We start from the raw sequence: 17099 nt of genomic DNA, 5'->3' as shown, positions 1-17099 counted from the left end.
AAAAGTGGCACTTGGGAGGAAGGGAAGCCACAACTTTGTGACTTATTGACTTTCAGAGAGAGTGAGTCAGAAGCCCCTGGATCTCAGGAAGCCCTACGAGCTGGAACTCATCGGGCTGGAGGGTGTGATGAGGTCTAGGGCAGGATGAGTTTCTTGATCCTCCTCAGGTAAAATTCAAAATGTGGTCACAGATACCCTCAGAAGAGAGCCAGGCCTTGGAGGCGTTTGGTCTCTGCATCTGCACACTCCTGTTCTGATTAATGAGATGTCAGGAGCTCCTTGCAGGAGACTGGAGCTTCGCCAGCTCCCTTTCCTCAGGGAAGGGGAACCAGACACCTTAGTTTTCTATCTAGACAGATGCCCCTCCCACTGCACCCAGGCTATTCCACAGAGAGTCACTGGTTATTCACAAGATGAATAAACCATTTCCCTCAAGGTCAGAACCCAAGGCAGCAGCGTGGCTCTGCTGAAAGACTGAAATGGGAGCTGGGAACATTTAATGGCTGGTAGGAAAGAACCCAAGAGGAGAAGGGATGCAAAGGTCTGGGCAGGGACTGAGCAGGATTATTCATTAAGATGCTGATGTTGGCAAGAGAGGAGGCGTCACTCTCCCTCTCCCGGATGCCACCACCACCACTGTGAGGATGCCATGAGGTCCCAGTTGCTCTCTGCTTCCTCAGCCAAATTGGTAGTGGAGGGTGGTTATGTACTGATGTTGCTAATGCTCAGGGAGATGCACACTTAGGATGATAATGGGATTTGTAAAAGGCATGGATTCAAGAGGTGCTCCTGTGCCAAGAAAGTTGAATCGATTTGATCTGAAAGGGCAGACCTAGGAGGCCGCAGGAGCCATGTGGTAAACAAGAGAGAAATGCAAAGGAAAGCAGCTACAGAAGCAAATATGCAAGCGTTAAGTTTTCAGTAAAGAGGGAAAAAAAATAACCAAGATGGTGGCAAGATGCCAGAGCAAGAAAAGTGTCAGAAATTTGTGATCATAATGGTGTTATAAGGCAGCCATGGCCTCGAACAAGGCAGAATCTTTTATGGACAGCCATGAAGGAGTGTCATCCAGAAGAGCATCAGGGGCCACATCTCTCCAGCCAGCCCCTGCCTCTGTGTTGACACCTCCACACCCCAGCATCCTGAGCCACATTGGTGCCTCCTGGAGCTGCCTGCCTTCCTGCAGGCACAGACGAGGAGCCAGCCCTGCCCCTTGGACTAGTCTCTTTTCTTCAGACCCTCCTGGCCAACCTGTGCCAGTAGGTTATCCTTCTGAAAGGGTGAGTAAAGTTCTATCCAAGTTATTTCCCACCTTTAAATAGTCAGAAGCCCCTCATTATCTCAAAGACATAATGCCAGAGCTGTTTGATTTAGAGACTGCCAGCCCTGAGATTCCACCCTGCATTTTTGGCTATGTGTCCAGTGTTCACACCACATGCCCTAAGCAAGAACCCAAATGGACCACTTAGCTCAGCCCCAAATACCCGCTTAGGACTTTTGGCCTCAGAGACTTTGCTCATGCTGCTACCTCTACCTGTAATGTTTCCTCCACATCTCAACTGGTGAAAATTACGTTCCAGCCCAGTGCCACCTCTTTCATGAAGCCTCAGAAACAATGAGAAATAATAGCCAAACAATGAAAAGAAACCATATTTGAGATATAGATTCCCTGGTGCCACCCAAGAACTAATGAGTTGTAACTGCCATGGGTGGAGCACAAAGCTCCCAGTAACAGTGGACTTGGTCAGTCAATGCAATCAAAGGAATCTTCTGTGTTATTCTCCTAATCCCTTTCCTCTGTGATATTGTAAGGAAAAGAATTCTAAATCTAAGATAAATGGGGAAGGGCACGCCATTTAACTTGCTGCATCTTAGTTTTCCCACATGGAAGATTATAATCATTGTAATTATCTCAAAAGATAGTAGTGTAAGAAATAATTTAATACTTGAGGAAGTGATTTATAAGGCATAATGAAGCATCACCCAACTGTAATAGACAATGAAGAGAATGAGGAGGAAGACGATGATGACTATGATGAAAAAGAAATGGTAATGGCAGTATTCTGGCACTTTTGTCTCGTTGTAGTGAGTGAGTGATAGACTATGTTTCAAACATATAAGCTTTCAAAATCCCTACCTCCTAGCAGTACGATGGGGAGCAAATGAGACAATATTCACAAAGTGCTTAGTAATAATGATAGTGGTGGTGGTAGTGGTGATGATGATGATAATGGTGGTGGTAGTGGTGGTGGTGATGGTGGTGGTGATGTGATGGTGGTGGTAGTGATGGTGATGGTGATGGTGGTGGTGGTGGTGATGTGATGGTAGCGGTGGTGATAGTGATGGTGGTGGTGGTGGTGATGGTGGCAGTAATGATGGTGATAGTGGTGGTGGTAGTGGTGGTGGCTGATGGTGACAGTGAGATGGTGGTGGTGGTGCTAACAGTATTGGTGGTGACGGTGATAGTAGATCTAGTAGTGGTAGATGTAGCAGCAGCTACGTTATCTCTGCTTCTTGCCCCATAACTTCTTGTGAAGATTTGAGAAATGCTGGCAAAGACAAGTTTTGCAGCAAGAAAGAGCTGTTTCACTAACAATAGCCCTGTTTCTTGTCATTTTTCTTTTCTTCTCTTTTAAATTGCTACCCAGCACAATATCTGGGTAAGTGTTTGTAATTTATCACGAGGGTAGATTTTTCAAGCCATTCTCAATGCCAGGATGCTGAGTGGAACTGGCATTTCCAAGGTTGCCTGAATGCCCAGAGAGAGGAGGGAAGCTATAAATTCAGAGCATCAATTCTTCCCCAGCCAGAATGAGTTAACACAGCCATCTGAGGGGCCATTAGCAGGTAAAAGGATTGCTTGTGCAACTGATCCTAATACGTGCCGTATGGTCTTTTGCTCAGTCCCTGTTCTCCAGGCCCCAAATGTCAAACATGATTATTTTCCATTGGTTAGAGCTGAAACCAGGTGCGCAGGGAAAACCTAGGGTGTCCTGGCATAAACCCTGGTTCCGTGCCATGGAATGAGTCAAACAGCATCCTGTGATCCAAACTATGCTGTTACCATCTGGTAGAGCAGAAAAAGCACTTTAAAAATGAAAAAGTAAAACAAATTCAACCTGGGTTGCCACTGAAAAAAGACTTCCTGTGTCTCTTTCCCCAACTCTACTAGAAATCAGAATTGCTGGGCCTGATAGCCTTCAGCAATAGTGAGACCCGCAGCTCCCAGGGCAAGGCAGAGAAAATGCAATGTGTGTCTAGGGCACCATACAGGACAGGCATGGTCAGTTATTAAGGGTCCTAGAGCTATTCAAGCCATCCACAGCAAGGACAGCTAACTTCCACTTTAGAATTCGGATGTGTCTGTGGACACACACACACACACACACACACGCACACACGCGCACCATACTAAAGCATAGGCAGTGAAAGATGTGGAGTCACACAGCCCTGAGTGCTAATTTTTGCCCACACCACTCACAGCCGAAGTGACACTCAGTAATTTGGTTTACACCTTGAAGTCTTGGATTCCTCATTAGTAGAATGCAACTAAAACTGCCACACCTCATAGGATCCTTGTGAGAACTGAGTGAGAACTGTGAGTGCAGACCATTACCTAGTGGAGTGCCTGCTATGCAATGACTGTTCACTCAATGTCATTCCCTCTCTACCTTCTCTCAGTTCTACGCCTGTAAAGACAGATCACATTTAAAAAATGTGTTCTTAAAGCAACTGCGGCGATTGAGAACAGCCTGCGGTATACGGGGGACATTGCCGGCTTCGGTAACAGGCGTGTGTCATAGTTGATAGGATCACTTCTTCTGTTCTCAACTGCTGACGAGAGAGAATAGAAACCAGAAGAGAATGAGAAAATGACCAAAAAACCCAAAGAGATTGCCACCAGCTTTCAGGAAGAGCAACGGCAAAGATCTAAGTGACCTTGAGAAGGTCATTTCATCTTTCTAGACATAAAACTTCTCACTGCAAGTCTCAAGAATACCTTTGTCAAGATGATTCTATAGTGTGGACATTCCAAATTTTACACTAAGTTGAAATGTCTCACAACACTACATTTTTTTAAAGCATTTTTTTCCTTTGTTGTCCAGAGAAGAGGAAAGAGGATACATAGGCTGTTTCAGCTGGGCCACAGAACAAGGCACAGACGTAACAAGGGACCACAATCTCTTCTTTAAAATTAGACATTTCCTGTCTAGGTTCAGAACCCGGGTGACCAGAGCACCAGTTCTGGGTCCCGCTGCTGACCTCACCCCACACAATTGCCTCTGCTGCCCAGAGAGCCGGATCCAAGTGTGACTCATTCACTCCTGCACCCTAATCCTACGAGATGTTTATTAAGGCCAGTATATATTTATGCATATTTTATATGGTTATTCACATTATATTTATATATTTTCTATGTTTTAGAGGTGTGAGACATGCTTCTCAGTACAGCAGATACAAGAATAAAGACCAAAATAGCCTTTGTGCTCACGGTATTGCATTCTAGTGGAGAAAACAAAAGTAACCAAATTCCCAAATAAGAAAAATGTCAGATAAATCTTTTGTAGAAAATTAAAATAGGCTGGTATGAGAGTGGCAGCTATTTTGAGGTGGAGGATGTGGGCATGACAATTTTTTTGGAAAAGTGAGACTCCTGGAAGCTTTGGAGGGTCCCAGGGCTGCAGTGGTTTTGAGTTGGGCTGGTTCTCCTGCCGGAACATTCTGGATTCAGAAGCAACTGCAGCATCTCTCACTTCAGCTAGGTGACAGTGCTCCCTGATCAACCTCCTTACTGCCTAGCTCAGACAACCAGGAGGAAATTAAAGTCTCGGAAGAGAAATGCGGTTCTTCTCCACCTCTTTGTCTGATGAGAGCTTCCACCCTCCGCAGCTCTGCGGGACGGCGTGGGGCACGCTTATCTCCCAATTCTCTCCTTTCACCATGTCATTGTGGAAAAATAGCGGCTTTGTCCAAAATAAATGTATTTACCTCGCCGAGGATTATCTTGTCTGCCCGTTGCTAATCTCTAAAATAAAGGGCCTGGATTCCTTTGCACGCCCTGAGTTTAGCGTCTGCATCTCAATGTGCAGGTTCCTGCATGTTGTCATCCTCCTGTGCTTTCTCTTTGTACAGCCTGAGCGTGTGCTGGGACGTTCAGGTGTTCTTCTGAGTGATGTTTCAATTGAAACTGATGAGGAGGAAATGACAGGTCGTGGCGAGGGAAGGAGAGATGTAATTTCTTGAATAAGTCATCCTGTCTCAGGTTTTCCTGACTCAGCTGGAGGATGTGGGAACAGGAAGCTGCTTCCAAGCCCACAGCATCACAATTTGCTTCTACTCTTCTTTCCATAGGTGCAGGCACCGAACTAGCAACATCCAAAGGATGAGCACAGCCTGAATCGGGCTCTCTGATGGCTACTGGAAGGGCCCGCAAAAACCCAGTTGGTCTTGGTCATTGCCCTCGATTCACTAGAAAAGGCAGGACAAGCAGGAGACAGTCCTCTATGCTCCACGGCACCCCATCTCAATGTGCATCATCATCCTGCCTCCTCTTGGTTCACTCTCCTCTGCTAGACGCTGGGCCTTTCAGGGCATGACCTCTGCCTCTTTCTCGGTACTTCCAGTGCCCAGGCCATGATGTGGGCCAGGACAGGTGCTCAGAAGTGTTTGCTGTTCCCAGCCCTGGCTCTCTCACTGAATCAGGGTGAGAGCCTCCCAACTGGCCTCTTCCTGCAGGCTGTTCTCCGCACAGAAGACAAATGGATGTGTTTAGAATGTGGTCAGGGCCCTGCCACAGCTGTACTCAAAGCCCCATGTGGGCAAACCATTCCTAGAATTGATGAGATGGGGAAATTCTGAACACTGAATGAATATTTGATGGAACATCAAGTAGTTTTTATAGATTTAGGTGGAATGATGGTATTACGGTTTTGTTTCTCTTATGGCTCCATATCTTTTGGAGATAGCATACTGAAATATTTAGAAATGAAATGATGTGATGATTTGGGGGATCTCTTTCAGCTAACCCAGTGGTGGGTAGAAGTGAGTGTTGGCATAGATCAAATAGATTTTTCAATGCCTTGATGAGTGTTGAGTGGGTATTGGGTATATAGTAGTTCGTTTCACTGTTCTTTCTACTTTTGTATATGATCAATATTGTTTTTATCCTCAAACATTTTTGAAAACATGCAATAGCTCTACATTTCCCCCACAGTAAAAGTCAAAGTCCTTACAATGGCCCACACGCCTGATGTGAACTTCGTCTCCTCCTGCTGGGCTCCTGGCTGGCTCCAGCCACAGGGATCTCTGGGCTCAAGCCCGCCAGGCCTGTGCCTGCCCTGGGGCCTGAGCTCTCTGGTACCCCCTCCTGCCGGCTCTTCCCCAGCCCCCAGTCCCACCAGTTCCCCGCCTCCCAAGGGCCTGATCAAGTATGCCTTTCTCAACGGGGTCTTCCTGCATCACTTACTCCAATGCTATTTCTTTCCCTGCCTCCCAGAATACAAACACCATGAGGGCAGGGACATTCCTCCTTCTTCCTGAATGACTCACTTGCTTAGAACCCAGGGGATGCAGAAGAAATACGTGTTGAACGGATGCATTTGTGGAAGGAAGGAAAGGGGAGATGAGAAGGGGCAGGATGCGAGAAGGGCAAGTACAAAACTGGCGAAGATAGGAAAGGACAAGAGAAACACAAGAAGAGGGATTGGGGCGAGTGTCCCCAATACCGTGTTGGCAGAGAGTGAACTAGAAGCCATGCCCATGGCCACCTTAATTACACTGCTGTGCTTCCAGACTGGAGAAGAGGCCCAGCTCCAAGCAGATAGGCACAGTCAGTGTGCAGAGGCAGGCAGCCCCTCTCTGGGGACACTTCCTGCATCCAGGTGACTGACTTCAAGGCTCCCATCAGCTCCCGCTGAAACCCGCCCACTCCTGCAAGGCCGCCTCAAATACCAGCCTCTCCCTGAGATGTCCTGGTTTCCAGCTGCCCCCAGGCTGAGCTCACTTCTTCCTCCAAACACCCATGGTCCCCGTCAGTCTCCATGGAGGCATTTGGGTCATCTGTTAATATGCGTCAAGTCCCTTAGTCAACTGTGAGCTCCTGGTCATTGAGACCTTAATCTTTTCAGAAAATACCAAAGCATTTTCCAGAGTCCCTGTGCTTCATAAGAACTCAGCATCACCTTTGTTGACAGATTGACACACAGAAGGAAAGAAAGGAGAAAAGGAGAAGTCAGGCTTCAGAGACAGGCAGTCCTAGGTGTGAATTCCTGAGAGGTGGCGGGTAGCTGTGATACACTGGCACGTACCCTTCATCTGTGGATATGGGGGCGAGAGGGTGGCTGAGAGGGGTGGCATGTAGTCAGAGCCCAGTAAGTATCATATCCCACCTACCATAGTTCTGGCACCACCCAGTCCCTCTGCTCTGCTCCCTTCTCTGAGTCTCCTTGTTTTAGTGCTCAAATCTCCAGACTTGCTGTATTTTCCCAATTTCCGAGGCCCCTGGGCTATGTTAAGCTTGGACCAAGGCAAGCCCCAAGGCATGGGTGGCTGGTATTGTTCGCAGGAGTAAAAAGTGTTTCTGATGATGACAACAGCCATCCCTGGGAAGCACACCCGGGAAGTTCCAGAAAGTCATGTCCAAGAAGGTGTGGGCCTGACCAGAGAGCGCCAAGCAAGATCCCTCCCCCGATAAATAAGAGTAAATTAGATAACGATGTAGCTTTTAAAAACCTTTGCAGTCGTCTCTATGTAAACAGTTCCACCTACCATCTAATGCTATGTTAGGAAAAGTAACACTTGCTTCAGTTCAATGCAAAATGAAGCAAGGTTCACACAAACATTAATTACGCAGACATACAAAGATTGCTGTTTTTGCTAAAGATTGTGCGCAAGCATGTTGAGAGAATGAGAGCCACAATAGCTGGCATGACTTGCTGCCTGCCCTGGGGCCGAGCCCCTTTCCTGGGCACTTTTCCTCATAACAACTCTGCCCGTGGTGATGCCGTCCCACTGCAACAAGAAGGTAACAGGCCTGGCGAGAAGAGGTGACATGCAAGGTCGCACAGCTGGTGGGAGGTGAAGCGGAGCTTCAAACCCCAAGCATCTCCTTCCCACGTCCAGGGTCCTCCCACTGCACAGAGGAGGAAGCAACCTGGCTTGGACCCACTTGATCATGTAATGACAGAGAAACTGAGGACAGGGCTGGGGATGCCAAATGGGAGGACAGGACAAGTGACTCCCCCCGCCCCCCCCCACCTAATGCGTCTTGATGATGCATATTCACCTGGACTTCAAATTAAGTTCCTCATAGAGTCCTAAGGATTCAAAGTAGTTACAGGAGGCAGAGTTGTTTGAAAAGCAAAAATTGAAGTTCACAGATGAGTAAGGACAGGTTGGAGCCTGTGTTGAGTGGTAAGAACAGGTCCTGATCTCAGCCCATAGATAGAGTCAACCTGCAGCAAGTATGTGGCACCATTCACTTCACCAAGCAACAGATTCTCCAGGCTAAAAGAAGCCACAAATGGACTGGGGCTGCCTCTACCAGGTGCCAGGACCTCCACTCCCACCCACCTGTTAGTGGCCACCTGGCCTGTGAATGGAAACCTCCAGGGGCAGCAAGCTCACTAGTCCTCAGAGCTGCCCATCCCATCTTTGGAGGGTTGTGCCCTTGGATAGCTCTGGGTCACAGTTCAACCCATGTGAGTTGAGTCCTTACTAAGTGCCAGGGACCCTGCCAGGAACTGGACTCAGAGTTGGGTCTGGGTCCCAATCTGTTTGCTGCGGGGCACTCAGGTGGGCATCTCACCCAGGTGTGCTTCCACCCCCCCCCACTTGGTACAACACATGACATTGTGTCAGGAGCTGCACTTACTGGTGAATTGGACCCATAAGTTGCACACAATCTAGCTAAAAAGACAGTTGCTTAATTAAATTAAATGAAGTTAAATGGAATGTTATGAGATATTATGATAGTCAAAATGATATGGATGTTTACATGCAGATCTCTATCCTTTCACCCTGATTTTCTCTCACTCCTTTCTCAAGATTTGGCTCAAATGTCACCTCCTTCAAGAAGCCCTGGCCGCCACCCCCCCAGGCTGGGTCACTTGCCTCTTCCCTGTGTTCCCACAGCACTGGGCTTCCCTCCTCTGGGGCTCTGATCACACAGGGTCCCCTGTCTCTATGGACGTGACTCCAGACAGACAACACATTCATCTCCATGTCCCAGGACCCAACTCAAGACAGAGCACATGGCAGGATCTCAACCACATTTGATGAACTGAATCCAACCCCTTCGTTCTACTTCTAATATTCATTCCAAGCCCCTAAAACTGGCATCATCTCCTCTGTATGACCTTGTAAAATTGGGACCTGTGTGGACAAGGTAGGGCATCAGAAAGAAAACACAGTTTACTTACTCGGAGACCTTGTAAACCAGGAGGTCCATCTCTGCCTTCTGGGCCCATTAGACCCTTTAGGAGGAAGAGAAGGGAGAGAGAAAGGGAGACAGAGAGACAAAGAGAGAGAGAGAGGGGGAGAGAGAATGGTTACTGCAGGGTTCAACAGCATAGATTATGCTTGGACGGATCACTCTCGTTGGATAGGGCAACCCCATCCCATTCCAACAGGGAAATTGGGAGGTCAGGAGGGAAATGGCATCCCATTCCCTCAAATCTGTAACACTTTAAAACATGTGCACCTATCTGATCTAATTATGTTTAATAGTTAGGATGTAGGTGACATTATTCACACTTTACACATGAGTACAGTAAGGACCAGATAGCTTGCTTTGTGGTTTGCATAAGGCACACAGAGAATTGTCCAGAACCCAGTGTCTTTAATTCTATGTCCAGTGTCCTTTCTCCTGTAGCTTGCGGGCTCAGAAAGAACTGGCTTGGGTTATCTGAATCTCAGGAAACAGTGATATGCAAAACATGATAGTCTAGATAAATAAGGCAAATTTCCTAGGAAAGACCAATTTCAATTAAACAAGGAGCATCTGTGCAGGGAGGGGTCATGCTGACCTAATTCAAATCATGCCCCCTCAACCTGTCTTGTATCTGCTCATGACCTGGGACAAGTCACTTGGCCATTCCTGAACCTTGTTACCTCCTCTCTGGTGTGGGACTAACATACCACCCCCTCAGCAACCATGAGGCTCTCATGAAGGATGGATCCTAAATTTGTGACCTGGCACCTGAGCATCCTGAAAGCACCTGACTCCTACCATAGAGCAAGACCCAGAATGTGAGCAGAAACTGAAGCCCTCGGCTCTAGTGGCAGCTTTAGTGCCACTTCCGGGTGACTTTTGTCTAAAAATGCCCTGTCTGCACTTCAATTTCCTCATCTTCAATAAATATTACCACACTAATTGCTACTATTGCCAAAATTTGCATAAAATTAAGTGTCTAAGTTGCATTTAGGTCCAAGGTCATTTCTCTTAATAACACCACGTAATGAATAAATGAAGGCACAGACTGCAGTAATCAAGAGTCTGAATCTCCCTTCCTCACACGAGATTCTGCTGAGCTCAAGCCACACAGTGAGAGAAGACCCTGGAGTCCTGAGTTGTCATTAGGTGTGAAGATGTGCCTGGCATTGATCTGCCCAGCTGGCCCCTTGGGGGCTCCACCAGACACTGGTGAAACCACCAGAGCCTGTTTCATCTTGGGCAAGGATGAAAGATGCCAGCATTTGGATGCAGAACGCTGTGCACTATTTCCATTTAGAGAAGGGGATACATTTTCCTGTCTCGGGAACTGCTGAACACAAACTCAAAATTTTCCATTCTCGACAGAAGTCACTGAAGCCAATTTCTCAATTCAATTCCATCCAATGAATATTTAGGAAGCGACTCCTCTGCAGAAGGCCCTGAGCTAGGTGCTTCTGGGGACTCAAAAGAAGATAGAAATGACAACTGATATCAGCACTGTGCTTAGTAAGGCTTCATAGAGCACTGCTTCAGATATTAGTTCATTTCACCCTCTAGCACGTTCACACAGGAGATGATGATGATGGTGATAATGACAATGTCCAAGTTAGGGATGAATCAAATAAGGATCAGAGATATTAAGTAATGTTGCCAAAGGGACAAAATTACTTGGAAAAATTGGGACATAAAACCAGATGTCCTAATTTCTGTCTCCTAATTCCAAGTGACTTCCACGGCCCTGTTTCTCTTTCTAGGCTCACACTTGCAGTCAGGTTCCACTTTCTTGCCCCTCTTGAATGCCTGTTGTGGGGCCATCCTGCTACAAGCATGTGTTAAGTTCCCACCATGTGGTGAACCCCGTGGATTTAGAGATGGCAGAGATGTTGGTCCTGGCCTTGAGAATCTTGGACCTCTGGTTACTTGTCCCCTTTCAACAGGGCCATTAGTTAGGCTGTTTGCTTTTTGAAATCTGCCCAAGGGAATCTTATCCCCAACACCATGTATTGTACTAAATCCCAGTCCATTGGGAGTACCTAGCCTAGAGGACATCTTCAGGACCATGGACAACTCTGTTGGGCAGCAGGGTTGCTTGGATGTAGGGAGATTCCAGACTGCCCCCGCATCCTGCATATAGGACCACAGAAAGATGACATGCAGGGAATTCCCATTAATAATCTAGAGGTTGCAAATGTTCACTTGAAATTATTTCCTTGTTTACGTAGCTTCTTTATTAGATTATGAGATTGATCCACGTGTTATTCCATTCCTATATCTTTACCCTTAATATTGTGCTTGATATAAAGTAGGTAACCACAAACATGTGGGGTTTCTTCCTTGTCTCCCTCCTTCATTTATCATAACATAATCCGCATAACGGGTGAGCACTATCCATATAGGCTCATCCCAGAAAGAGGCCAAGAAGGCTGCCTCGTGATGAAGCAGGGCCAGGCATCTGTAGCTCCTTATTTCTTAGTGGGAGCCATGAAGTAAAGTCATTCCCCTTTACACATCTCAGGGGAAGGATTGCTGCACTGTGCACTCAGTGAGGAAAAAGGCGTGGGCTGCACAGTCACACAGACCTGTGTTCAAGTTCAGTTTTGCTTCTTAATAGCTGGGTGAGTTTGTACAAGCAGCTCAATGTTTCCTGTCAACAATGTTGCACTAGTAAAAGATGAAAAGTAACACCTTAACCCCTGTAGACTTAATATGCATATATTTTCATAAGAAAATATACTGTAATATAGACATTCAATACTTGCTGATAAGGGATCTGAATTATGTATGTGTATCTGCCTAGAGAGCTAGATATTGAGAGCACACTGCATCACCTGCATTATAGTCTTTAAATAAAAAGTTATAACAGTTGTAACAAGAGTGGGCAACTCTAGAAGCTGAGCCTTGGAATGGTTATAAAGAGAGAAGGTAGCTTTTCTGATCCAAAATGTTTGATATAAAATTGTTCTAATTATAATTGAATTAAGTATCATCTAAAATTCTTCTAGGTTTACCCCAGCAAAACCATATACATTTATCCTAATAAGGAGTGGGGCTCAATAACTTAATATACATCCAATTTATGGACATTTATAAATAAGAGTTCTTTTGTTTCCTTCAATAAACGGTATTAACTTGAAAGCAGCAGCCACACATTGCCAGGAGAAGCAATGTTAAAGCACAGACCCCCATGGAGTTTGCTGTATTCTTATTGATTGTCCTTAGTATCTGAACTCACATCACAAAATGATCACAGGGTCCCTCTGAATGGCCTCTTTCCAAATGGCTATTTACACACCATTAAATTCTCAGCAGATGGAGAAACCAAAGGCTAAAATGTTCCAAGCCACTGCAAAGTCAGAATCAATCAGAAACATGGGAAAAGTTAACATGCCTTGGAAGTGATTCAATTGATATTTAAGTGTCCAGTGTTTTTTATTCTACTTTATCTGAAAGGAAACTAAAAGCCCAGACTGAATGCCTAGAAACCCCGGTGATGGCCTTTGTGGGGCCTGGGCCTCTGGAGCAGGGTGCCCGGGCTTCAGTCCCAGCTCCATGCTTGGTGACTGCGTGATCTGTGGCCAGTTGTTTCTCCTCTTGAAAGCTCAGCTCCCCCCACATAAGTGACGATCATGACGACACCTACCACTCTGGGTGACATGAAGGCATCTGAGATAACATGGTGCTCAGCAGTGGGAATGAATATTATTTTCCAGCCCTGGAGGTGTTCAGAGCAAACCCTGGACTCGGGAGGGATGACTTACCGGAGCTCCTGGTGGACCAGGTGGGCCCTGGTGACCTCTCAGTCCCGGAGCTCCCTGATAACACAAACCAAACACACGTGAGCCACAAGTCCCCCAACATATGACCAGGGCCACCACCCGCCATGGCCCTTTCCTGACCCAGCGTTTACTTCTTGAATTCCCAAAAGGAACCCAGAGGTATGAGCATGAGCATTTGCGTTCCTGGCAGAAAGCCAAGCTGAGAGTCTCTGCAAGGTTCCATGTGAGCTCAGCCGTGTGGGTGTGCTCGTGGCCTTTCTACTTCTGCTGCACCCTAAGTCCCCACACTGGGAGGACCTGCACGCCCCTTACCTGCTCTCCCTTCAGGCCTTCTCTCTGCACCTGAGAGACAAACAAGTGTTAGCCAAGGTAGGAGCATTTTCTCAATAGTAGTCAACATCTCTCAGCTCCATTAAGGGGATTCACATGACATGCTGTAAGGCAGCAGGCCTGACTTTTCTCTGATTTTATGCCATCTGTAGTGTTGAAAGCCTTCTATCCAACTGTGTCATTAGCAGAGTTCTGCCCTATTCTTAGAGGTATAGACTCTGCCAACAGCCCGATCCTATCAACACAGGAGTCCTGTGCCGGGTCCCTGGTCCCAACCGCTGGTAACTCACCACAGAGCCCGGTACTCCAGGAGGTCCTGCAGGCCCCACGTCACCCTGCACAGAAATAATGAACATTTCAACATGATGACTCAATGCTACTGTCTTCTGCTGTCTCCTACCTCCAGGGGACCATGTCCTTCTCTCTGCTCCATTACACAAGTCATTGCTCTGCCTGGGCTTTCCCCCTTCTCATAATGTTCTCAAAGCCTCAGTGTCTGTTCTTATCTCTGCATCAAGATCACAGGCTCCTTGAGGCAGGAGTCTGATTTTCTCTTTTGTGCACATTCAGCCCAGTGCCTAGACCTGGTTGGTGTTTACCAACCAGAATACCTCGTGGCCTTTCACAACCATCTGCTGCCTGATAACAGCGCTTGGTCCACTCTTCAGTGAGCACCTGCTTGTACCAGGCACTGTGTTAGGCACAGAAAGAACAGAGATGAACTCTTGGCATGAACTTCAAGTTCGTGGTTCGGTACATAGTCAGCATTCAATAAATCTTTATCAGATAAATAGCTAAAAAATGCTATGACAATCCCCACTCATCTTCATTAAGTCATTTCATACAAAAGTCTTGTGCCTTTTTCTCCTTAACCCCAGGCCACTTGGGCTACAGTGGCTGTGGCTCAACCAGATTTCCCAGGGTGTGAGTTACATCTTGGTTCTCTATGGGGCATGTTTTTCAACTGTGACAACAGAAAAACCTTTAGTGCTGTTACTCTAGTGCCCTACAGCTCAAGCAAGGAGACTACTTGCAGCCAACATGCCCCTATATGGCTTCGGGACACAACTTCTCCTTTTACCCAGAGCCTAGCTCAGGGAGCATAGGAGCATTCAAAACCTGTCACTGAATAAGTCAGCAAATGCATGAATGAGTCCTGAATAAATGTGAAAGCAGCTACTAAATCGTACGGCTGAGGAGTAAGAGCAGATGGCCCAGGACCCACCTGCCACCAGGGATTATATCACATGGACAAGGAATGTTTTCTCTGACACCAAACTGATACATTCAAGTGTTTCTTCCCAAATCCATTGTCTCCCACCCCTGTGCAAGACGTGGAAAAATCATCTTGCTTTTCAACAGTGTTTTTTCTAAAAATCCCAATTAATCATGTCTTTATGTCAGATACCTCAAGTGTCAAATTTTTCTTACTGTATCTCCTTTTTTTTCTCATATATAATAATTGAGTATATATACATGTACATATAATAATTCTACTTTACTATCTCCATGCTGCCACTGCCTGTACATGTGTACACACACGTGAGCACATGCTTTACACACATGTGCACACACTACATTTTTTTTTACCATTCTATAACGTCTCCAGACATTTCCATGACATGAACACATGAAGATCTCCATGCACTCAGCATCCAGCCCAGACAGATTGTCTCCACTTCTGCATGAGCATCTTTGACTGCTCCAAGCAGAGTGAGTTGTTCCCCTACTCCCACAAACTTTATTAATATTTTGGTAATATATGAATGTTAGAAGACATTCTGAGCTATACTGTACTTTTTGGCATAGCTATCTTTTATATATACATAGCTAGCAGTTGCTGCAATGAGAGTTTCTATTTGCCAGGCCTTTCTTTAAGGACTTGACGTGGATTAGCTCTTTTTCCCTATGATACCATCTGTACTATCTTAAAGATGAGGACCCTGGGGCACAAAGATGTTTAGTAATTTATTCAAGGTCACAAATCTAGTAAAGTAATAAAACCAAAAGATTTTCATACAATCATTTTCTTTCCACCATGTGGGTGACATGCTTTTATAACGACCAATTTCAGCCACACGGTAGCCAGCCTCCACCATGGTCCCAGCAGTGCTTGCTTCCTGGTAGTCACGTCCTGCATAGTGACTTCCCACACTGGACCAGTGTCCGTTTAGGTGACCACAGTAACAGCAGAAGTGCTGGAAAGTGACTTCCAAGACTAGGTTATAAAAATGACTGTGCCTCCACCCCCATCACTCACTGCTCAATGTTGGGGAAGCCATTTCCATCTGTGGGAGCGGCACTCTTGAGAAGCCCACATAAGGAGCTGGCTGACAACCATCAAGAAACTGAGGCCTGCCAATGACCGTGTGAGTGAGCTTGGAAGTGGCTTCTCCAGCCCCAGGGACCTTTGAGATAACTACATCCCACTTGACAGACTGACTGCAACCTCAGGAGAGACGACAAGCCAGAACAGTCCAGCCATGGTGTTCCTCTGTTCCTGCCCTCAGAAACTGTACAAGATCACAGATGATTGCTTTGGCAAAGTACTAAGATTCAGGATCATTTGTTATGCAGCCATAGATAACTAATGCAACCATGGAGTCAATCCAGTAAAACTGTTAATACGGTGTAAAAATGCATCCTCTGATAGTCAGATCTGCAGTAGATCACTGGATGAACAGATAGATACTAATAATATGAACCTCAGGCCTTGGTCTATAATTAAATCCACTACAGGGTCTTGGGCAAGAAACCCTTATTCAAGGGGCATCTCTCATCTGTAAAATGGGGGAGTTTAAAAAGATCATCTCCCCCTGTGGCTCCAATGACTCTCTCAAACTGTATAGTGTCTAAGATCTGTCCCAGTGATGCAATCTCAGAATAAGACAAGAGGCATCATATCACCTGAGCCTCACTGGGTTTCTTAATTATTCCAGTGAAAACCCCCAGATCATGCCACGGCCTTTGACCTTGTCCTCCCACTCCTGCTGCATTCATCATTAGAAGCAACGATAACTTAGCAATTTCCCAAATACCAGGAGCAAAACCAGATCTATAAGTGAGGCAAAAGTTGGAATTTATAATACACACACACACACACACACACACACACACACACACAGCAGCAGCAGGAAACAGACTCATCACCTAGATCCAAACTTCAAGGATCATTCCCCCTTAGTGACTTGAAATAAACTACCTATTTTAGGATTTAGCATCCCCTGTCAAGGAACTGCAGGAATATATTAAAATCCTGACACTAGGATAATATAACAATGTACATCTCAACTCTAAAAATACTTAGAAGGAGAGGGACTAATTAACTCAGCAGGAACTGAAGCCTGAGTGAGCGGATGTGGAGGACATTAACATTCTCCAGTCCGCACTCCTAAGCTGAGGTTTGTGTCAGCCCGTACTGTTTATTTATTTATAACATATACCTTGTCTGCTTCTACAAAGAGTCTGAGCAGCCTTTTTTCCTTATTTTGAGCATATGCTGGGAACTAGACTGACTCAGACGACGAGCTTCACCTGAACCCCGCAGCGAGCCACGCTGA

The 17099-nt window shown here is 46.2% G+C and overlaps 1 protein-coding gene across 1 annotated transcript in view; it reads right to left on the bottom strand.

Moving 5' to 3' along the window:
* COL22A1 (collagen type XXII alpha 1 chain) overlaps positions 1–17099 on the bottom strand; it is a 253599-nt gene that overhangs the window by 119608 nt on the left and 116892 nt on the right. The window contains exons 19-22 of the mRNA XM_045561068.1: positions 13830–13874; positions 13522–13551; positions 13192–13245; positions 9420–9473 (exon numbers count right to left, since the gene is read on the bottom strand). Of these exons, the coding sequence (XP_045417024.1) occupies positions 9420–9473; positions 13192–13245; positions 13522–13551; positions 13830–13874 (183 nt within the window). The remainder of the gene's footprint in view (positions 1–9419; positions 9474–13191; positions 13246–13521; positions 13552–13829; positions 13875–17099) is intronic.

The sequence above is a fragment of the Lemur catta genome, chromosome 9 (assembly GCF_020740605.2).
Source record: "Lemur catta isolate mLemCat1 chromosome 9, mLemCat1.pri, whole genome shotgun sequence".
Classification (NCBI taxonomy): Eukaryota; Metazoa; Chordata; class Mammalia; order Primates; family Lemuridae; genus Lemur; species Lemur catta.
The sequence above is the reverse complement of the archived record's forward strand: the minus strand, read 5'-3'. Positions and strand labels throughout refer to the sequence as shown.